General features: G+C 40.9%; 1 protein-coding gene and 1 long non-coding RNA gene across 5 annotated transcripts in view; one reads left to right on the top strand and one right to left on the bottom strand.

Moving 5' to 3' along the window:
• The window catches only part of LOC110473331 (uncharacterized), a 346,314-nt gene that overhangs the window by 114,850 nt on the left and 207,722 nt on the right, over positions 1–23,742 (top strand). For all 4 annotated transcript variants that reach the window (XM_085583265.1, XM_085583264.1, XM_085583266.1 and 1 more), the window contains exon 4: positions 5,512–5,647. In XM_085583265.1, coding sequence (XP_085439391.1) covers positions 5,620–5,647 — 28 coding nt within the window. In that variant the 5' untranslated portion in view covers positions 5,512–5,619. The remainder of the gene's footprint in view (positions 1–5,511; positions 5,648–23,742) is intronic.
• LOC146767035 (uncharacterized) lies at positions 3,838–4,863 on the bottom strand. The gene is made up of 3 exons (XR_014956264.1): positions 4,792–4,863; positions 4,544–4,667; positions 3,838–4,426 (listed from the first exon to the last, which is right to left on the bottom strand). It is a non-coding gene; the product is annotated as an uncharacterized LOC146767035 (long non-coding RNA).

Consider the following 23,742-nt stretch of genomic DNA (forward strand, 5'->3'; position numbering starts at 1 on the left):
TTCAGAAACATCATATATGTTCCTTGGTAGTTGTTGTAATCAAGCAGTTTTATAACCTTCTTTTAGGAAAATAGAGTACTGGAAATCTCTTGTACAGATATTAGTTTCTCTTTTCCATGAATAAGTCATGGCAATACAAGGGAATATGATGGGAATACTTTAAACAGAGCTGTGTCTTTTCTGCAGCATTGTTATAAAATGAGGGAACTCATAAAATACCTACTTGGACTATGCATCATTATGTTAATCCTTGCTTGTTTCCCACATGATGGTCTTCTGTGATGTTTCAATTTTAAAAAAAAATACAAAGCAGGAAGATTTTTCTTCTGAAGTTTTAAAATATAATTTGTATAATCTCAAGTCTTCCACTGTGAACATATTTTGTGGGCTGAACTGCATTTCCATCCCTTCCTGTTCAGCTCCAGTTTCTTTGCTTTGAAGTTCCCTGTTTCCCCCAACAGCAGCATGATCCATGGCCATACACAAGAGTTGGACTTTTCTGTCTCCTTGCCTGCAGTATTGACAGGCACATGCCTATTAAAAAAAAGCACTTTGTATTTCTTAAGCTGTGTCAAATCCTGAAAGATTTCTTAGTGACTTTCTTAGGGCACAGAAAAACAAGGGGAAAAGTTTAACTCAGTGAAGTGTCCACTCCTGTTTCTGAGTCTCACAGTAAGTGTTGGTGCTTTGTTTGTCTTCCACAATAATAGGCAGAGAGTTGGATTTATTTGATATGTTTCCCTACCACATAATTAAACCCTTAAATGGATAAAAAGGAGAAATCAATAGAAACTGAACTGAAAGAAAGAGGTAGACATGTAAGGCTAAAATGTATTCCTAATTTTATGTCTGCTTTGGAGTTTGGTCAGACTTTGGCCTGAGCAGAAGAAATGCCTAGGAAGTTTGGACATGGACATGCAATCTCCTTGCCATCTCTTGAGGGATGTGGCCCCCTGTGCAGGATGTGTAATCTCTGTGCAGGTTGAGATCCATATAAATATATTTAATAAGTATCATTTGTTGTTTCTAAAACACAGAACACAATGAGTCCTGCCAGGGATCTGTAGCCCATGATCAGAGAGAAATTTGTTTTTTTATTATTAGTTAAGCATTACTTCAGTATCAGCTGCATATGCACAGCTTGTTAAAAATTTTTCATGTTCTAAAAGTAAGATAATTTTAAAGGGTTATCTCTTCAAAATCACTTTGCTACCCTTTAGAGTTTGGTTATGCTTCTAAGACTAAAAGGATAGCAAAGACTTGTGCCTGTCAAACGTCCAAAAGATAAATTAGTACATATGGATTTATTGACTTCATTTCACTGATAAAACCTGCTTTTGTGAGTAGCAGTTGTCTCAGCCCCTTGCTAGTAATTGGAATGTTGTGTCCTGCTGACAATTCCAGTGCTGTCCCTGGGGCCAGTGTGCAGCTGTGCAGCCCTGGCACTCCTGAAGACCTTGCCACATCTTTGGTTTTGGCACAAGAAATTAAAATATTATTTCTGTTCAACTTCCAGGGAAATGATAATTCAAACTCTCTTTGGTCCCTATGTGTAGACTTAAATTTATCATTTTAACATAGGTCAATTTTGAAGTTGCTGGAATCTTCAGATATAACATTTTTAGTTTCTGGTGTTTAAAGGTTCACAGCAGTAAGATTTATTATTTATTCTTGGAAGATTGCATTGACAAAAACAGAGGGTAAACTGAGATTTGAAGAAAAATCCAGAAGATGAGTGCGATCTTGAGAGACAAAGTATGGATGAATCCATGAGTGTGTTTTTCTGTCTCTTCATACATCTTACAGAAGTTAATATAAAGGTACTTAACACAATGTTTTCCAAAGATAAGGGAAGACTGTTAGTCTCAGAAAGTTTTTTTCAAGCTAATACAAACTTCCTCCAAGTGTGCATTGGTGCATGAGCCTGGCTATGGAGTAAGGACAGTCACCTAGAAATGTCAGATTACTGTAGACAAGAAGTTAATTTTCAATGTGTATTTATGCCATACTTCTTTTAGAAACCAATAAGTTTATATTTTAATGATAGGCTTTTCATTCTCAATAATTCAAACATTTAATGTCATGTCAAATTTTACTTTCCTTTTTAATAGTATAAACTACGTAACATGCATGGTATGAGGGAAATATTTTTTACTCTCATATATTCCAAGACACACTTTAAAATGTTTTCAAGTACTCTTTTCAGGGAAATATGAATTGCACAGAATATAAATTTCCCTGATTACGACTCAGAACTCATCTAAACCCTTAAAGGGAGGGGAAGGTACACAGAGAAAATGCTGTGCTTAGTATTGAACCTTAAATCAGACCAAGTATTAGTGTTCCTATTGGCTGTCATGAAGCTGAGGCCGCATTTTTCAGTCCAGCTTTTTTTAGGATGGTCCTAATGCTAGATTGCACCATACTTAAAAGAAGGAAATAAATTTCTAATAAGAAGCCTCTAAAGAAGGATTGAAAACAAAACAGTTGCCTGCCCACTTAAATGAGGTCTGGGTCCCAGCTGGGAGGAAGGTGTTTGGTGTTTTCTGAGGGTGGGAAATGGCCATCAGCAGGGAGATTTTCCTCATCACTCCTGCCTGAACTTCACACTCTGTGGGGTTGGCAGTGTTTATTTATAGGATTTGTTGCTTGCACTACAAATAAGCTGTATTGTTTGAGCTACCAGTGGAGGAAATGCAGACAACTCAAAGGTGCACACTTAGTTCCAAATGCTTTTTGCTACAGAGTGAACTTAAAAGTTGTATGTGCCCTTCTTCAGTGCTGACAGCATACAATTAAAGAGTTGCATGTGGAAACCTAACTGAAGATCTTTTCCTTTTGATGTCTGTTCAGGATTTCCACTGGTGCTAAGTTGAAATTATATCTATCCCATGTCTAAAACAAAGCAGGCTGCACAGGCTAACAAATAATTGTAGTTTTTATCAAGGAAGGCAAATTTCTGGAAAATCTGGGGGTCGTCCCCCATTATTTCCTTTTATATCTTTTGGCAAAGTGCACTTGATTCTTCATGAAACAAATTTTCCTTTTTTCATTAGCGCTCATGCTTGACTGGAAAAGCCACTGCTGGCAGGTGTGTGAGCCTGGGTTGTGTGATGATTAGCAGGAGGGTAATGAATCAGCTTGGGCTTTCCATCTGTGGGATAAATCAGGGGCTCCAGCTGCATGTAAATAGTGTGGTGTTGTTCTGTCTTATAGCATTCTACCAAAACCCTGTGCTTAAGAAAGAAAGAGATGTTCATAATCTTCAAAAAGTAAGGATGGGAAAATTTAATGTTGCTTTGCTTTCAACAAAGTCTAAAAACTATTTTCACCAGGTTTTGTAAAATCCCTTTCTTGGTTCATGATCTTTTTCACTTCTAAATATGAATGCCACGTAAAGCTTTTTTAATATGATGAGAAAGCATTTATTTTTTCTCCTAGACTTCATAAGGGAATAGTGTAAAAACAAACCCAAATCAAACCTTTATATTTTCATAAAGGCTAGATTAAATTAAAGCTTCAAAAGTTTCGAGTTCTCCTCAGAAATTCTGATTTTTATTTACATTGCCTCTTTGTCACCTTGGAAACACTATTCTGTGCAGAATAGCACTGTGGAAATGTGGGTCCCAATTGCAGTTCTTAAATTTCTCCTCTGCAAAACATCTCCCAGAACTTGCAGATGTAGAGGGAAACTTTATCTGTTAGTATTTCAGTCTTTTTCTCCAACTTTGGTGTTTACATTTGTTAACATTTCTTGTTAACAAAAGGAAAAAAATGACCTTGGAATGTACATATACATCTTGCTCCACAGACACCTTCCTGTAATACAACAAAAACATTTCCCCATAAGGCAACAAAGAGCACTACATGAGCAGTATAGACCCTTGTTGCTGATGTATTAGGTCTTTCCTGAGACACTGATGCAAGAGAATAGAGAGACACATATTTCTGCAAAGCAGTAATTCAGCCCAGAATTTTAATATAAAGAACACCAAGGCAGTATCCTGTTATCTGAATTTTAATGACTGTATCTTTTTTATCCTGTCAGTTGTAGCAAGGATGTGAGAGGCTTCATGAAACATTAATGGCTCTAACTGCAGTCCTCTCCATTTCCTTTTTTCTCTCTTTTTTTGTTCTTCTGATGTGATGTAAAATATGAATTTGTGCAGTGGAACTGCTTTCTGCGCAGGGCTGTGTTGCTTGCTTGATCTTGCAGCAGTGACTGTGGTTCCTGTTTGGGCTGGGAGCTTCCACACCGGCTGCCTGAGGAGAGGGAAAGGGCTGGAGGTGCATGGAGAGATCTTGCTGATGACAGAGCATAAACAATTTGAAATGCAGTCCATATTTTAGGGACTTTCAAATAAATGGCCAGCAGGATGTTCTGCCTCAGTCTCGTCTGTAGGCTGCTGGTTGCTGGCTGGATGAACTGTTCAAAAGGCAAAAAGCCACAGGGAATGTCAGATCCTCTCTCCTCCTCAACCCCCAAGAAACAGGACTGAGAATGGGGTAGAGAGGGACTAAACCTGAAGTTTTCAGGGCTCACCAGAGCAAGGGCACACCAGAGGATGTGGAGATTACTGTACATGCCAGGCACTGCAGCGGGGCTGCTGGGCAGAGTCCTGAAGGATAATGGATTCCTCCAACAGCCAGTCTCCCAAACCTGAGACCTGTGCAAGGGGGGTGTCATTTGACTGAGTGCTCTCACTTGAGAACTTCCAGAGGAGCATTGCAAGAACACACAGAGTTCCCAAGCCTAGTGAAGAACCCTAGAAGCAAACAAGCATTGCTTACCACAGGCACAGAGGCCAAGTGTGTTTGTGCTCTGCTGCAGGCACAGTTTGTGGTGACTGGGGTGGGGCTGGCCCATCCTCATCCCCATGGGCACAGCTGTGACTGACCAAAAGGGGAGCAGAGGCACACAGGTGCAGTGCATTAACAATCAGGGTTATAAAAGGCTGGGCCAAAGGGCAAGAAAGGCCTGCAGATGCTTGAAGCCTTCTTTGGTGTCAGCCGTGCCTCCACTGGAGTCCCCACAGGAATCTGGTATGTGAGGTGCTGCAAAAAGCAAATTTACCTGCTCTACAAGGTGCATGATAGGTAATGCTCTTGTTTATTCAGAGGAAGCCTGTTGCAAACATAAATATGCATTTTGTGATGCTATAATATAGTGACTATAATGTGGCAACAGCAGATGTAAGCCCTGATGGGTTTATTTTCACTCTAAGGGAGTATGACACTGATGTGTTCAGTGAGAGGGTGTCACCACACTGCTGTGATGTGTGTGTGTCATGCTGTCTGCCATTCTGTGGGACTGGGATATTTGCTAGCAAATGTTCTGCCCTTCATGAGCCTCATCCTGAGAAACAAACCCATAAGGCTTTGGGGAGCAGAGACACCAATGTGTGCTCTCCTTTCCTCTCCATTCCTTAGGCAGCTCCAAGAGTTGGGAATAGCCTGACCTCCAACAGTTTCCCTCTTGTTTCTGAAAAAAAGTCTGCTTTTTTTTCTCAGATGGCAAAAATATGGCATACTCTTCCAGAAGCTGGAGAACCATTTTCTTTGCTCTGTTGGAGTTTGTGTCTGTCTGGAGGTGCTGGATGAACTGTGGATATCGGGGATATGCTGAGTGAGGCCGAGACCTTCTACTGTAAGTACATTTTAATTAAAGCAGAGGTTTATGTGGAAAGGTGAACACACATCAGCTGCTTTGTTTTTCAATGAGTATTCTTTCAGTTTTCTGTGATTTTTCTGCTCTGGGAGGTGTGAGGAAGGTTGGAAAGGTGCACTGGGTGTACCATGCCCTGTGTGCATCAAGCATATGATGGTCTGTGAGAGGGAGCTTGGGATTTTGTACAGTAAATAAAGCAATATTTAGTAACAGCACTGGTCTTTTAGCCCTGAGTTTGGTTAGCATGGCCACACTGAACAGCTGGAGAAGCAAATGGTGTGGCAATGTAGTGTGCTGTTTAGCCATGGACCAGTGCAGCCTGCTGCTGTCCACAGAGCCAAACTGATAAAGGCAGGTGTTAACAGCTCTGATGCATACTTAGATTTTATCCATTACTATTATCTATTTAGAAATACACTTGCAAATGAATAATCAAGTTGCATTCTCTGTGGAACAGACTGACTGCCAGTATACTGCAGAGCTTTGATAAAAAGAACTGCAGAAAAAGTGAGACCCAAAAAAAGTCGATGTGAAATAAAATTTAGTTCACTTTGACTATGCTAATTAAGGGAGCTTACACATTTCACCATGATTAACTGAGATGCAGTGGTAGAGCTCAATATATGTGGGAGTTCATTTAATTGTCTGCAGTTCTATCTTTTTATTTAACAAATGCTTCTTGATTTAAATGGAAATCTCTAATTGCAAAATGATCCCTGATGCAGCATGTCACAACAAACACATACATTCTGTTACAAAAAGAAAACTTTGTCTGTTTATATTATTTTCATTATTGTCCCAGGCTTTCTTAATTCTTCCACTTTCCTTCATTCAGCATAAAGTTCACAGTATGTCTGTCTGAAACAATAACAACAACAACAAAATGGGATGCCTATTATCAGTGAATCGGTGGCATTTACAAGTGGGATTTAAACAAATCTGCTGTAATAATTGTGGATGGTTTGTTTGAAATCTGAGTTTTCTTCCTGATAGAACCAGGAAGAGTTTTGATAGAAAACAGAAAAGGTGACATTTCATGCTAGTTGACATTAATGAGCTTCCCTGGACTCTAGAGAAATTCTCCTTATTACAGAATCAAGGCCAACATTAGGAGATTAAGGGTTTATATGACAGGCAGTTAATAGAAGGATGTTTGTGGGAGGAATGTCTGGTTTTAATAGAGTAAAAAATAGAGGGAAAATATGACGTAAAGGAAAGAAAGGGTAAAACAGAAAAAGCCAAATAAAAGGAAAGGGAATATCCTCTGAAATGGAGTAGGCCAGTCTGAGGATTCCTATGCACTGCTGCTTTGAGAAGGAGACTGGATTTGTGTGCAGTATAATTTGCAATAGAGGTATCCTGTGCCTGGCTTGGTCTGTCCCCTCAGTGCAGCAGCAGAAATCCCTGCCTTCACCATTAATCTGGATTCACTGGAAGCAGTACACACAGTAGAAATGTTTCTGTTGCTGTAGTGTTCTTTGGAAAAGCAGGAAGCACTTGTAATGGAAAACATGCAATATGAGTGATAAAGAGGGTCACTGAGGTTCAGTCCTTCAGAAACATGACCTTCTTTTGTTTTCTAAGTATGAACTGGGAGGGAGGTAATATTTCCCCTGTGTTGAAGCTGATTGTTCTAGAACTAATGTGAAAACCTCAAAGTTGGGGAAAGACATTAAAAAGAAGGACATGACAGCCAAAGAATAGAACACAGACTAAGACAATGCTTCCTGTCCCATTTATTAAATGCTATTTATAGTTTCAGCTAAGAATATACATGCAAGGCCTGATCATATATAGAAAATCACAGCACATTAAAAAGAAAGTTTTCTGATTCTATTTAGGACTTTATTAATAACTGGCAGCTTTATCACAATATACATTAATTACATGTAGAGCTACATTTGCATAACACCACAGCTGCCATTTAAATCAAAAACACACTCAGATGTTTGGTAGATCTAAGCATTTTGTTTGGATTTCAGAAAATGTGCCTCTTAGAAGATTTAAGTAGACCATGAAATAAGACAATTTCCCTGCTGGTTTTGCTATGTAATTCATTCAGCACAGACAATTAGGAGGTACGAAGTACCAAAGGAGTTAAATTCTTCTTGCCCTGTGGTCTCTGGGCAGTCTGTTTTCTCCACTTGGCATTAAATTCACTGCAAAGGTACTAATCAATGTATCAATGTGGTATGTTCAGACTGTTCAATTGAGGTAGCGAATTTTGGGGGTTTCTATTTCCTTGGATTTTTTTTCATTTTTTCCTTCTGTCTCAAATAGTCCTCAAATAGTAAAATAATGAAATATATATGTATATATAATTAATCTTTCATAGTGATGAAAGTTTCTTTGTCATTATGCATAAACCTGTGAATTAATGTCCTGACAAGATGTGTAATATTTTAAATAATAGTTGACTGTGGAGTCAGGAGGTGTCATTTGCCTCGGGACAGAGCAGAGCTCCAGGTCTGCCCATTATGAGCCATTCCCAAGCTCATTTTAGGTGCTGTTGGTGCCACATCCTGCATCTGTCACTGCTTTGCAGCGCTGCCAATGGAGCCTGCACATGAGACAGGGCTTGCTTCCAGGATCACTGCCATCACTTTATGCCTCTGTGGTGGAGCTCCTGCTTCTTCCTGAGTTAGTGTGCTGAAATGTTGACTTTTCAGAAATTCCTGGCATGTGAATAAGTGTAAGAGTAGCAAGGAAAACAGCAAGTGTTGAATACATTGGTTGCTTCCAACTCAGCTGCTGAGTATGCAATGCTGTTGTTTCTGACATACTGCTGTCTTGCATAATACTTTTGTATTTTTCTTTTCCTTGCGCTGAGAACAAGTGATTTTACTTTTGGGCCTGTGTGTAACTCATTCACCATTGCACAGAGCACTGTCCCCAGAGACTCTGAGCTGAACCTTAGGTGTCAGGTTTGTGTGTGTTTGGGGATCTGTCATCTTCACACAGCTACTATTCTCTGTACCAATTTTATTTTAAGTATTTTCCCTTAAGTGTTTCTATTGTTGGAGATCAAATTTTCAGGTCAGCTGGCCATTAAATACTAGCTACACAGTTTTTTGGCCTCATATCCCTTGTTCAATTTCTATTGAGAAAACTCACCAGCTGAGTCACTCCAGGTATAAATCAGTGTGATAGAAGGCAGACATTGTCCCTTTCCTTTTTAGCCAGATTGTGTGCTCCTTGTGTCTGGAAGACTCTAATCTTTCCTCTTTGTGACTTCTTTGATGTTTACCATGATCCTCTGCAATCTACAATACAGATTAAATAATCCACTTTACTTGCTGCCTAAATGATGTAATCTTTAAATACTTGTGCTGCTGTCCAGATTGCTATTTCAACAATTTGCTGTTTACATACTCCTTCTGCAGGTGAAATACCTGTAAAACTGATGCTTAAAAAACACACGTAGGAATAGGTGCTCTCCTCAAAAACTGAACACACACAGAATCACACACAGAATAATGAGGTTGGAAGAGACCTCTAAGATCATCAAGTCCAACCTATGCCGTAACACCACAACTATAGCACCAAGTGCCAAATCCAGTCATTTATTTAAACTTACACAGAGTTGGTGATTCCACCACCTCCCTAGGAAGACAATTCCAGTATTTTATTATTCTTTCAGTTAAAAAATAACCTAAACCTTCCCTGACACCTTTGCTCCTGTTTGTCTCTTGCCTTTCATTTTTGCTTTCTAAGCAATGTGCTTTTCTGTCCAATCCTTGCAATTATTCATCCTTCTCACCTCATTTTCAAGGCCTTCTTCTAAGCTTGGAATTCTCCCTTGGACCAGAACAGTCTGCCACCACTTTTTCCTCTGAGATCAGTATTTAGTGCTAATTCAGTATCATGTTTCCACTGCTGATCAAAAGCTCAAAGCCCTTTGTTCAACTTGCCTATCTCATATTAAACTGAAAATTTAACTATCAAATGTAATCTTCCTTTTGAGTCAGCTGGCAGAAACTGATCTAACAGGCTGGAACTGGGAAAGGATGGTGCCTGGTGGCCTGGACTTGTGCATTGTATTCCTTTGCACTTACTTAAATATGTTTAATTTCAGAGCTCCTGAAAGTGAGATGATATGAGTCCCAAGTAAAATGTACTCTGGGTGCATCTCGCATCAGAATGTGGAATATTCCATGCTCCACTCCCTGGGGCTGTCTGGCACTGTAAACAGCAGTTGTATGTCTGAATTTATGCCAGGAGCAGGTTAACTGCAAGGAGAGACGAAATCAGCTCCAGTTAATCCCTGGTCCTGAAGCAGCAGCTCTTACTTTCTAAAAGCAAAAATTGGCTGTGCATGAGGCCTAATCTCTGTGTTAAGGATGGTATTTGTTGACTATAAGTGATGATAAACCTGGTGAATATATGGCAGAGTGCCAGGGTGACACCGGCCTGTTCTTGCTCTAGGAATCAGGAGGGTTGGCAGAATGCAGGGCAGACATTAGTATTTATTCTCATTTACTAATGCCTATCCTACAGTGAATGGAAGTGACTCTGCTTTTCTCACCAAGTATCCAGGTATGCAAACATAACCCTTGACAAACCAAGCAAATAAAAATTAAAATCCTGATGGAATCTGTGTAACAATGCAACACATTTCAATTAATGAAACCACACAGATTCCTGGGCCTGCCTAATGCTCAGCCAACTTTCACAGATGGTTACAGTGGGAAATTTTGCTTGATCTGGGTTCAGATTAGGGTTTAGGTTCCCCCACTCTACGATTTTTTTATCTCAGAGAAAGCTATTTAAGAGATCAGATATCTTTAAATTCCTTTTTTACTAAAGGTTTTGGGATGCAGAAAAATAACCTATAACCACTTCTGTCTATGTCCTAGGTTGTAAAATAAGCTTGTATTCAATTTGCCATCTGTCGAAAGGTTGGGCAGGTTTTGTTATCTCTCCCAAAGACAATGGTTTGCCCCGTAGAGGCAATGGTTTGTTTATACACTATTGACTGACTCACTGCCGGGCTGGTAAATGTAACACCATCCTATTGTGAGGGGTCCCACCCTGAGGGGGAAGCCAAGCACTCTATTATTGTATAAAGGGGTAGCTGTTTGGGGAGAGAGGCAGCTCGCTCTCTATCTTCGCAGGATTCCCAGAGAAGCAGCTCTCTTCGGCGGCACTCGCAGCGAAGCAGCCGGAGCGCACTGAGGCGGCGGCGGAGCTCGGAGGCAACCCCGGCGCAGAGGAAGACCGGCCCCACTGCCACCAGATCTTCAGAGGAAAACTATACCCTTCTAAAGATCACCACTGCAGCTGCAATTCATCAACCACTGCAAGGGGAGCAATCGTCCCAGCAGGACTGCTACTGGCACCCCGAATCCTCAGGTTCTGGACTTTTTTCACTGGTTTTGTTTGTACCGATTGCATTTGCCTTTTTTTAAATTGTTGTCTAGTTTTCTCCTAGTAAAGAATTGTTACTCCCATTCCCATATCTTTGCCTGAGAGCCTTTTGATTTAAAACTCCTAGTAATTCGGAGGGAGGGGGTTTACCTTCTCCATTGCACAGGAGGCTTTAGCCCTCCTTCACAGACTCCTGTCTCGAACCTAGACAGATTTTGGCGCCCAATGTGGGGCTTGAGGGCATTGAGAGGGAAAAAGGATTAACAGTTCTTAAGTAATTTGGTTTTGGTTTTTTTTGTTGTTGTTGTGTGTAGAAACATCTTAAGCATCACCATGTGGTCTAGTTTACCTTGGTTTGGGTGGCATGTGATCGTAGCTATACTTTTCCCATTTGCAGACCCTTATCTAAAAATGGGTCCTATAACTAAGGCTGCTGTGTCTGTTATCAAGTTTGGCTTCTGGGTTAATTGGGTGAGGAATTCATGGATCTTTAATTTCCTCTGGAAGGCAGGTACATGGATTCATAGCTATCACACACTAACTGTATGTTTTTGGGGTTACTTTAATAATGGTACATACTGCGAGGAAATAGCACCTGGGGAAACTTTCTCCCAAACTTTTAACCATCATTTTGGGTCTGCTCCACCAGTTCTCAAAGGGTTAAGATCCTTTCTAAGTGCTAATGATACCATACAATGGGTGGTGTTGCTGATAGTCCTGTTATATTTAGCATTCAGAGATAAGGGAAGATTAACCTGGATAACTACCCTCACACCTACGCCAGAGACTCAAGATGCTGCTACTCCAGAGCCTGACCCTGCCCCACATTGGGCGCCAAAATCTGTCTCGGTTCGACAAGACAGGAATCTGCGAAGGAGGACTAAAGCCTCCTGTGCAATGGAGAAGGTAAACCCCCCCTCCGAATTACTAGGAGTTTTTAAATCAAAAGGCTCTCAGGCAAAGATATGGGAATGGGAGTAACAATTCTTTACTAGGAGAAAACTAGACAACAATGTAAAAAGGCAAATGCATTCGGTACAAACAAAACCAGTGAAAAAAGTCCAGAACCTGAGGATTCGGGGTGCCAGTAGCAGTCCTGCTGGGACGATTGCTCCCCTTGCAGTGGTTAATGAACTGCATCTGCAGTGGTGATCTTTAGAAGGGTATAGTTTTCCTCTGAAGATCTGGTGGCAGTGGGGCCGGTCTTCCTCTGCGCCGGGGTTGCCTCCGAGCTCCGCCGCCGCCTCAGCGCGCGCCGGCTGCTTCGCTGCGAGTGCCGCCGAAGAGAGCTGCTTCTCTGGGAATCCCGCAAAGAGAGAGAGCGAGCTGCCTCTCTCCCCAAACAGCTACCCCTTTATACAATAATAGAGTGCTTGGCTTCCCCCTCTGGGTGGGACCCCTCACAATAGGATGGTGTTACGTTTACCAGCCCGGCAGTGAGTCAGTCAATAGTGTATAAACAAACCATTGCCTCTACGGGGCAAACCATTGTCTTTGGGAGAGATAACAAAAACCTGCCCAACCTTTCGACAGATGGCAAATAGAATACAAGCTTATCTTACAACCTAGGACAGTCTACTTCTTTATTATTTCAGTCATTTAAGCAGCTATTCTTAGGTTCAAGAAAACAAAGCTTTCCTGTTTTCCATAGTTGCATAATTAATCTGTAAGAACTTTGACATTTCAAAGAATGTGGTGCTCCTAGCCTTTATTGGTATCTGCATATTTCTCCAGATTTCTGGCCTGATATTTACACTTAATGACTGAACATGAACTCAGACTCTTGAGGTCTGATCAGATTTTTTGTGATTGACTAAGCCACAGATGATAAACTTTTAGGTATTGTTCCCTTTGTTAATATCTAGTCTGCTCCAAGCTGCAGCAGTGAAGAATTTGTTTGATCCCTTAGAAGAACTTCAGGATTTGGGCCCCTTAGCTGTAGTAGTGAGCAGGGAAATTTTCCATTCTGGTATTGTCTCCCATGCTTCAAACTGGTGTAAATTGTAAAATTTACATAAAAAAAACCCTGTAAATTTCATCACAGCACAAAACTTTGTGAGGACGATGGGTGAAAGAACTATGAGACAAAGCTGGGCATTTCTAGGCCCGTATGATGAATAAAATCACAGTTGGGCCATTGGTTGTACATCTCACAAAGTGTGGTTTTATTGGCAGATGACTGAGAAATGGAGACATTTACTTTTGATAACTTTTTTTCATGTTAGTGTGAAGACCAGTATTGCTACCCCAAGGCATGTGGTACAAAAATAATCACATTCCCCCAATCTGTTGAAAGTGCAAAGAAAAAATAAGTGTAGTATAGGTTGTCTCTGTCTGTCTTTTCCTTGGTATGGTAAAGAAAATTGTGTATGTGTCTCTCTGAAGAGCAGGTGTTCAAGGACACTGTTACCAGAAGCCCACTGTAAAATTGCAAAGAGCTGCCCTTGGCACCATGAAATCCCCAGGCACCCACTGAAAAGAAGATGCTGTGTAAGTCAGGGCAAGGATCCAATGAGATATCACCCAGACTGCAAAACCCTGGGTAGTAATTATATAAAATCCTGGGTATTAATTATATAATAGATTGCACTTTATGGTTAAACTTGGGTTCAACATGTATAACAGAAGAAGATAAATTACCTCAGCATTTATTCATCTGTTTATTAGGCAGCACTGCTTCCCTCACTGATCACCTCCTGGATGTCTGATATGGCTCTGTTCCACTCAGAATAAAAACAACATCCTTGAGGTTGTTGTTACTGTGGGTCTGTGAGGAGCAGAGGTGGTTGACAATTAACTTCAGTGATATTTGGACTCAGCACAGGAAGAGCTGCAGGAAATCCCTGCAATGCCAGGCTTTAAAATGCTGGGTAGCACTGGCTGGTGATCAGCTAATGATGAGGTGCAGACTGTACTTGTTAGAGGAAATGTTTTCCTCATGGCAGAGAAATTCCCTTGGGAGGCTTTAGCAAATCATCCCCTGGGAGGCTTCACTGCAGCTACAGGTACCATCTCTCCCACCTGGACAGCTGTGGGCTCTGCCCTCTGCAGCCCAGACAGGTTTCTGTGGCAGCACACCAGCTCTGCTGCTGGCAGGAGCAGGAGGGAGCTGCTCAGCAGCAGCTGGCAAGGGCATCCCAGCAGTGCAGACCTCACCTGCTACCAGAACTGAGGCCACTGATCCAGAAAGTGTTGTCATTTCAAGGTTAAGTGCACAATCTGGAGATGTTATGTGGGAGAGCCATTCCTGGGCTCACAGGGTGTGTTGCCTAATATATATTTAGCTTTACTAAATACATGCAACCTTTCTTCAGTAAGTAATGCTGCGTGGATGTGGTGCTGAAAATATTATTTATGGCTAAGAAACAACAGATAAGTGTTTGGCAATAAGCTTCTGTGTGTGTGTAGATGCTGGTGTTGAATTATCAGTGAAAGCAGTCCTTTAATAAATATGTGAGGGTATTTCATTGAGATCATGTGTGATTTCATAGTCTGGTACCTCCACAAAAGGCGATGGAGTTGTCTGTGCTACTAGAATAAAACCAAACATTAAACTTAATCTAGTCACAAAATCAGGGAAAAAAATGCTAACTACTTCTCTTTGGTCTCTGTATGTGAAAACCTTCTGTCTGTCCTGTAAAGACATACACACAGACTCTTCCAGGGCAGAAAAACTGGCATTAAAATTGGGAAGAAACTGTTGTTGAACAGAAAACTGCCCATGTTGCATTTCTGGATAGATTTTAATCTTTGACTATGGGGGCAGCTCTCAAGAGTGGTTTGGTTTTGGGTTTGTCAGTCTTCTGGGAAGAAATTATTGCCATCTGCAAAGACAGCGAAAAAGTCTTATAGAATATTTATAAGAGACTGTTTTTATTTTACTGTATAACTCTGATAAAATCATGTTCTTAATAGCACAGAACAGTTTTTGTAGGTAGGAGGTGACATAAAACCTTTTCATGAGGATTAGGTGAAGGTATTTGGTTGAATCAGTAATTCATTCTTAAATACCATAGAGAATAATTCACTTTTGATCATTCAACCAACAATATGGTTTTTGGGGCTTTTTTTTTTTTAGCAAAATAGATGAAATCTTACATCTGGATGTTTTCAAAACATCATTAGATCTACTTTTATTTTTCCCTTGTATCATCTTGGAACATGCTCTAGGACTAACTACACAGGCTAATCTTGGACAAGATGCACAGAGATAAATTCAGTCAAAAAGGGTTATCAGTGGGTCACTGCTAAATTTGTATTGCACTAAAATGGAAATTCAAGTATATCATAATTTTGTTGTTCTTTGTAAAGCAGTGAAGCAGCAGAGTGTCCAGTGCAAAAGCTTTGCTTTACCCCTGTGTAACTGAGCTAAGAATTCTGCATGAAGGGAAAACTCCTGTGCAGTGACACTAACAACTTTTTCACATGCTGAGACAGAAATCTAATAAAATTATCATTAAACATGTCATAATATTTGCAACACAAACATTCATTTTTGTAATCTTTTAGAGAGGTTTTTAAGAAGAAAACTTAGAAGCCTCATTATTCTTTACTTTCTTTCTGAATCTATTGCAGGTAATAATTTTTCTCCCAACAATAGACTGTAATTTTACTATGGCTGCAGAAATTTCTGTATGAATGTGCTAAGAGGCATAATTCTCTAATAGCATGAGAAATCCATAACAGATTTAGTTAATCTTCTGCTACATTGTCTCTGAGCTGCGCTCATTAATTACAGTGAAACAGCACAGGATTACATGTTTTGCCCTAAGCTGCTGTTGCTGGGATCTGGCCTCATGTAGGGGCTGCCCCCGTGCCAGGTGAAGTCAAATCACAGCTCCCATTAGTGTCGCTGCACCAAAAATGTGCCAAAAGCTGCTGCTGCCAGGGGGGCTTCAGGAGGTTGGGAAGGTTTGTGTTCTGACTCAGTGAGATAATGATCCCTCAGTCCATCCCCCAAAGAACACCCAGCATAAAGAGCATTAGAAAATGGGCAGAAGCAGGGTGGCAGGATTAGTGTGGTGAGGGCAATTAGATTTCCTGCCAAAAACTGCTAGTATTTCAGATTGTCAATTTTAAAGGATTCCATTTGGCTTAAAAGATTACTAAAAATTGCTAAGAAATATGGAAATATTTAATTTCTTAGCATTTGAAATGCAAACAAACAATAAAAAAAAGTCAGTATCATAAATTGAGTTAGGCTGGGGATATGGTTTATGGAAATATTTCCAGTTCACTTTGCTCAAAATCCCCCTGAGTGTCAGCTCACTCTCAAGTATCAGCATTGCTGTGTTTTAATACCCAACCTGCCTTTCCTGCTAAGATTTTTTCAAATAAGTTGCAGGTATAAATTTCAATCAGCATTCTCTACAGGAGTTTTTAAAAACACTACTGAGGTCAATTTGAAATAACATTGCCAATGAATTTTAAGCTTCCTACAATTATTTTCAAAAAAGTACTTCTCACATACAATTATGTCATTAAATTGTTGTCCATATCATAAAAGGGAAGACAACAAAATTGCTGTTAAATGAAAATATAGAACGATTTTGTACTCATTAAAGAAGAGGATTGCAGAAATGGGATTGTGATATGACACATCACTTTTAATTTCTGCAAAAATGTACCACTGTATATTTTTGTTTGTGTGCTTTGAAATTCTTCAGGCTGGCTTTGTCTCCAGAAATGCAGGAGTTAGGATGGCTGAAATGGAAATGGTGAAGCAGGTGGATGTAAGGAAGGGATACACCCCCCAGCACAAACAGATCGTTGGAAAGAATAGATTAATTTGCTCTCCCTTATTGGTTCCCTTTGCCTTGTTTTGCTGCCATCCTCCATCCATCTCGCCAGCTGCCAGACAGTTACACCCTACTCTTGAAGAAAAGCTTTTAAATCTCTCCTCTGGCCTTCCCAAGCAGAACCACAACCACCTTGTACAAGTGGCTGTGACGCAAAGCTTGGGGACACGTGCCAGGGTTTAACTCAGCTCTGGCTAAGTGATGCTGCTGAGGTGACACTGCCTTGGAGGAGACCAGTCTGAGCAGCTGATAGAAGCTTCCTAAAGGCAGAATATGATGCTAATGGGATTCCAGGGTTAATTAATCCCAGATAATGAGGTTAATTAACAGGGTAGAAGTTAGAAATAGAATATGACAGGTTACTGATGGCTTACCGTGATCTTGTATTGTGTCAGAGACAGCTCTGCGTGTCAGGAGATGGGATTCCAAACCAGGAACTCATTTCAGGTTCCCATATCATCAGCAGGACATCACTAATTGATTAGTTTCACTGGTGAGGAATCATTTGGGTGCCAATGACTGCAAGATGAGTAGGAAAAGGAGTGAGAACAGGAGGACTAGACGTAAAAGTTCTCACAAAGAAAATATTAGGAAGTGGTTAATAACTTGGGTTTCTGAGGTAATTTTGGGAATTCAAGTGCACAAAATGCTAAACCAAACCAAAAAATACTAGAAGTTGTTCTGAGGGATTGGGCAGGAAGAAAATCCGTGACTTCTCTGAGCAAAGGGAAACTGAACAATAGTAAGAAGTACTATGGCTCCATCAGGAGTTTAGGAAAAAAACTGGACAATGATGCCAAAGAATAAACAAAGTAAAAATTAAGTCTAAATGAGACACAAGGTTAAGGGTAATTGGCATGGGTATGCTGAAAGAAAGCTGGAAAAACTGAAGCTTGAAGCTCGAAATTAATTACCAGAACACAAAAGCTGAGTAGACCTCACAGAGGAGATCTCGGTGCAGGAACAGCAGATTCCTGACTGAGATGAAGAACCTGTAGGATTGAAGTGACAGGGCATGAGGATTTTCATCAGACTGAGGAAGGATTCCTTGTTGCCCCTTGCTGTAGTCCAAGGTCCCCACTGAAAGGAGCAAGTCTGTGCCCTTGCTGGCCTGGAGGCTCAGTCTGGCTCACTGGGTGCACCAAGCAGCCTGTGGGCAGCAGCCAAGTTCTCCCTGCCTTGGGCCCTCTCTTCCAGCAAACACCATTTTTCACAACAGTAAAATGCTTGAGAGATCTGATTTTCTTTCAAAGATGATCTAAATTGGTTTCCAGGTTTGGGGGCTGAGTTTCTGCCAGCTGTTTTGCATAAGCATTGTATATTTAGGATAAAAAAAGAATCAGGGAAATTATAAATCTTAGTTGTAAAAAAATGCACGAAAAAATAATTTAATTAATTTCTTCACACTGGAGAAATGACTTGTTGAGAAGCCTTCACTCTTTTATTTCATCAAAACAATATCTAGATCAGCAATGATGTGTTTTCTGGGTATCTTCAATTGAACTGTGGGAAAATCTTCAATAAACCCCTGTTTGTGGGTTTTGCTGACAGCCCAAGAGACTTGTCCAGCAAAAATAAGTTAAGTAAAAATGCAAATATGCAAACCAACTCTTGGGCTGAATAGGTTGCAGCACTTTAGTGAAATCAGCATGACTTCTAAAACCTGTAGGCAACTTGCAATTCCTTGTTTGTGCCAAAGCAATGGCTTTATACAGTGTTCTGTGAGGTTTTACAAGTCTCAAGCAGTGTTGTCCTGCATGGCTGAGAGTGTGAGGCCAGCACAAGCCTTCCTGGAGAGGTTTCAGCTTGGGGCTCATGTTTTGTAAGGAGACAATTGCCACTTCTCAACTGCTGCTAATAGAAGTGTGTGATCTGAAAGAGACCTGGAGCTGCTGGCACCCACGAATATCAAGCATTTTTTTCTCTGCTAGTAAAAAGAGTTATTCTCCCAAAAAGATGCAGTGCTTGCCAAAAGGAATAAAAAAAGGGCAGTTTTTACCTTAATGGGAGCAATTTGAGAAACTGGAGTAGTTTTAGGAACACACTCCAACAAGGCTGGAAATGCCTTAAAGGTGTTGGTGTCTGACTTTATTGAAAATGAGGAGGGCTGGCAGTAGCAGTAGCCAAGCTGAAAATGAGTGCTGAAGGAGCTTGAGCACACCAGGACCAGCAAACTTTGAGCGTTGTCTGAGAAAGGAGACTTCAGGATAGTGTTGCATTTGTCCCTTCTAAGCATTAATTTTTAATAAATTACTTCAGAGATTCATTCATGTCAACTCATATGTGTATCTTTGCCATTTCCATCCAGCTCTGTCATTCCATGTTTAAGTAAATGTTGTTTGCAGTGGTGCTTGTGGGACAACCCTGGCGAGTCAATGGCAGCAAACGGCTGGGATTTGGTTGATGTTTGTCTGTGAATTATTGGACTCATATCTGGCAGAAAATCACATTTTGGTGGTTACAGAGATGAGCTGGTGTCTTGGAGATGTGCTGAGACTGCTGGGAGTGCACCGTGGAGTATTAGTACACCTTCCCTACGCAGAGAGTGTCTGGTACTACACAAATCTCAGCAACAGCAGGAGGAGTGAATGACAGCTCTGGAAACGATGGTTTCTTTGTCTCCAGCACAGGCATTTCCGAAGCAGTAGAAAGTCTCTTTTTTCAGTCCCTTTCCACTGTCCTTGTCATGGAATGGAAATGCCTTTTTCTGCCTTCTGCTCATTTATTATTGTGGCAGGTGACACTCCAGAGGCCCCTCCCTGTCCCATCCTTCCTGTGCCAGATCAGCAGCACAGCCATGGCTCTGGGGGTGACCATTACCTGTACAGATATGCTGAGGTGTATTCTGCTACTGCAGTGCTATTGTGAATGATTAAAACAACACTTCATCTCTAAAATACAGAACCAGTACATTTTGGAATCCATTAGCCCTTTAAAAATAATTGGATATCTTCTGATTTTTGTTAATTTGCAGCCTTTGGTAGTTCACACTGGGTGATCTAGTCATTAATGCAAATTATATTTAAGAAGTAGAACTTAAATATATTCCGTTCTACAAAACCTTCCAAGTATGGTAGAAAAAACAATTGTGCTGCCAGTTACTTGATTTGTGTGATATTATATTAAAGAAACCCTGGTAGAATTTAATTTGGTGCTCTGGATTTATGGTGTATCACAGTTTATGTTATCCTCAAAGAAGTAAAATTTAATTGTAACTGAAACACTAAAACAAGTATTTTTTAAAAATATTGTCAAAAAAACCCCCTCTTTTTCTCTTCCAATATCTTGTTGGAAAAATAAACCATTTCTCACTGATTTTTTTTCAGAGTAGAATAATACACAGACAGACTTGCAATGCTATTGTTAAAGAACAGAAAATTACTGTCTCAAAGAGCTCCTCAATTGCTATAGTAAAAAAAATCTTGCAGCTCTGGTGCCAGTATAATTTCTTTTTGCCATACAAATAAACAGGTTTTTAGCTACAGAGTACGTGTAATAAAGGTGTTGCCAGATGAGAAAAGAGGGGTTCTTCATTAACTGAAGATATAAGATGATGTTTTTCAAATGGATAAAATCAGAAGAATGCTTCTGCAGCTTTAAAAGTGAAGAGTGCTAATTGAGAGATACTAAAGTGAAGTTACATAGGAAGTTGAAGGAAAATAAGATATTGGAGAATGCTCTTGTAGATAAAGGGCTGACATAAGGACAGAAATGCATCTACAGATCTTTGCTTTTGTGTGTGAACCATTTAATACAGGATCTCAAGCAAGGCTCATGATAATAAAGTGTAAATTCATAACATATTTCTTCATACACAAAGTAGCAGACAAAAACTGAATGGCAAAAAAAAACCAAAAACAACAACACTGCTTTTTCCAAATTTTTTGTTTGTTAGTGGTTTTGTAGCTCCAGGTCAGAGTCAGGGCAGGAAGAGAGGCTACAAGTTAAACCTGCAGCATTTAGGATACAAACCTCTAATCTGTGTTCTGAAGAGTAAAAGGACAATTTTCCTAAGTAATGAAACTGGCACAGCAGTGCAAATTCTTCTCTGTTGCTTGTCCTTCTGTTATTTATCAGGGAAATTAACAGCTGTATTTACAGCCTCTGAAGTATTCAGCTGAGGAGGAGTCCTTGGAGACTGCAGAAAGACTCCTGAAGGATGGCATCTCACACACCACTCCACTGTTAACTCGAAGGAAATAAGACATGAAATGAGAGCAGATTATGGGCACAACATCAGCATGGCAGCATCTGCAACACTCTCTGCCACTGCTGCTGGAATGTGAGACCCAGCACGATCCAGCAGCTCTGGCATGGTGGGTGGCTCCACCAGCTCCCACATGCTGCTGCCAGCTTCCAAATTGTCACATTCCTCTGTTCTTTATCTTTTGAGACTAAAGGTTTTTTTCACAGCCTTCTAAAAATGTGGTGCGGAGAATCTAAGGCAGTTAAGTGTTTGTTTCTGTATCACAGGTAAATAATTATTGATATTGCTGGCGTCACTGTAGGTCACAGGATTGGCAAGGGAAGGAGGACACTGGTGGCAGCAAATGTCAGGTTTTTTCCACATAGAAGAAATGAGATAATTACAAGGAGATCCATTACAAATTAACCAATGAATGGATCTATTATGGTCTCCCTTACCAGTCCTGAGTTTCCGTCTCTCTCAGAGAGCAATCTTTACGCTGCTCACTTCAGTTGCTCCAGTGTAGTCTGAGGCTGCCCCTCACCACTGTCCTGAGAATTTACACAGCAAATTTTTCATCTTGAACTCAGTAGGAAGCAGGTATTGGGCCTTCCCAGGTTGAATCTCTAAGGTGAAATATCTTCCATGATGCTTCAGAGACTTTCACAAGGTCACAGAATATCCCGAGTTGGAAAGGACCCACAAGAATCCATAAAATAAGAGGACGGTAACCCTGCTTTTTAATAGCAATTGGCAGATTAAATCTACAGTAGCTATGGGCAGCTGGCCCCTTACAAAGGAGCATTTATAGCTCCTTTAACCTGCTCCAGAGGAAGCTCTGTGCTGGCACAAGAGTGGTTGTTCTAAAGGTATTACAAGCAAGTGTTTCTATAAATTGGGCAGGGAGGTCAGTAAATGAGTGGGAACTTTTGCAGGGACTGTACAAATTTTGTGCTGGCCTCCCCTAAAGAGTCACCTTCAGAAAAAGATTAAGTTTTGTCATATAGCCCAGTTAAAAAAAAAAAGGATGAATTTGCCAAGTTGGAGACTGTCAGAGACAGGGGAGCTCTCGTATACTGGACAAAATAATACAGATTTATTCACACAGACATGGGGGAGCAAATCCCATCAGCTAATTTATCATCAGCTAGTATGTGACTACATCTCTTAGAAAAGTGGTCTTAGAAGATTGTTGTGGTGCATGTTTTGGATTGTAATTATGTCCTAGTAGTCTCTTTTATACTCCCCCTCTCTCTTTTGTATTGTTGTAGCATATTTTACCACCAATGGATTGTTCCTTTTCCTCTGTGTTGTTGGTAGACCTGCCCTTTTGTTCCCTGTTCCTCCTCCCATGGAATGTCAATCCCTCCCCATGCCTGCCCCTTTCTCTAGAAGCTTCCCTATCAATTTTGTGTCTTTCAAAGCCCCATTGGTTTAAATTGTTCTCCCCCCCCGTACTCCCCTATTGGCTTAAACATTGTATTCCCTGCCTGTGTTCACACCCAGTTTCTCCCAATTGGTTAAAGATTGAATCCTCCCCTGGGACCTCCCCCATTTATAAATTGTGTCCTGTTGTTCTGTGTCTTTCTGTCCCTGATCCTCTGGGGAATAAACAGCTTTGGGGAACATAGAGAAGACCTCTCTCTCCCTGTTCCTTGTCCCTACCCAGTGCAGCCCACCCGTGCTGCAGAGCAGCTGTGCCCTACAGCCACGCCCCGGACTCGACAGCGCTCTGTGTATTGCCACTCTCACCGACAGCGTCAGGAGCTAGTCAGGCTGAAGACATCCAGCACCACAGCAGAGAATTGTAGGGTTCAGCAGCTGATAGTTTGTACTAAATCTGCTTTTGCTAGCCATGCCAAGTCTGACATAATTGTGTCAGACAACAAGCTGCTGTTTTATGGGCATATGCCTAAGCCATTGCAATGAATTACGGCACAGCATATCCCCATTATCCTCAGTCTAACTCGTTGATTGAAAACAAAATAATAAAGTGTCTACTAAAATGGAGATGGAGGTCAGACTCTGAGCCATATTTAATGTTGTTAAATTACCAAATGACATCAATGGAGCGTGGGTTGTCATCTGCTGACATCCTGTTGAATTGAAAACTGAAATCAGTGGTCTGGGCCTCTAGGAGTGTATGTCAGTGTCAGTGGGTGCTTGTAGACATGCAGAGATAGATAAAACAAAACAAAAATGCCCAGTGTGATTTAAGGGTCCAGAAGCTGCAGCTGTCTCACAGAAATGAAGCTGTGCATGTCTGTGATGGGAAGCTGTGGCTGCAACCAGCACAGTTGTCAAAACACACAGCCTCATCTGCGTGTGTCATTGCTGAGGTGTGTGCTGAGGAGATCTGGTGAGCCTCTTCCAACCCAGCAGGGCAGGAGAGACAATGAACTGGTGCCACAGAGTCAAAAGCTCTGAGGGGCTGCAATGAGCAAAGTCTAGAACAGAGCAAAACCAGAACGCTCAAAATCAAAAGAAAAAAAGGGAATTTGTGCTTTTTTCTCAGGCAGTCAATGCAATCCCAGTCTGAAAGGGATGTCTGTCCTGTGTCTGCACTCCTCTGGAAACAGCTCTGTGTCATTCCAGGAAAGCCATACCCAGCTCCCATCAGGTGCATCCTCCCTCTGCCACTGGAAATGATCTTGTCAGTACTGGGCGATGCTGCTTCTTACCTTCAGGGGAGTTCTTCATTGTAATGGCTGTTTCAGCTCATA

The sequence above is a fragment of the Lonchura striata genome, chromosome 6 (assembly GCF_050655825.1).
Source record: "Lonchura striata isolate lonStrDom1 chromosome 6, ASM5065582v1, whole genome shotgun sequence".
In the NCBI taxonomy this organism is placed as follows: Eukaryota; Metazoa; Chordata; class Aves; order Passeriformes; family Estrildidae; genus Lonchura; species Lonchura striata.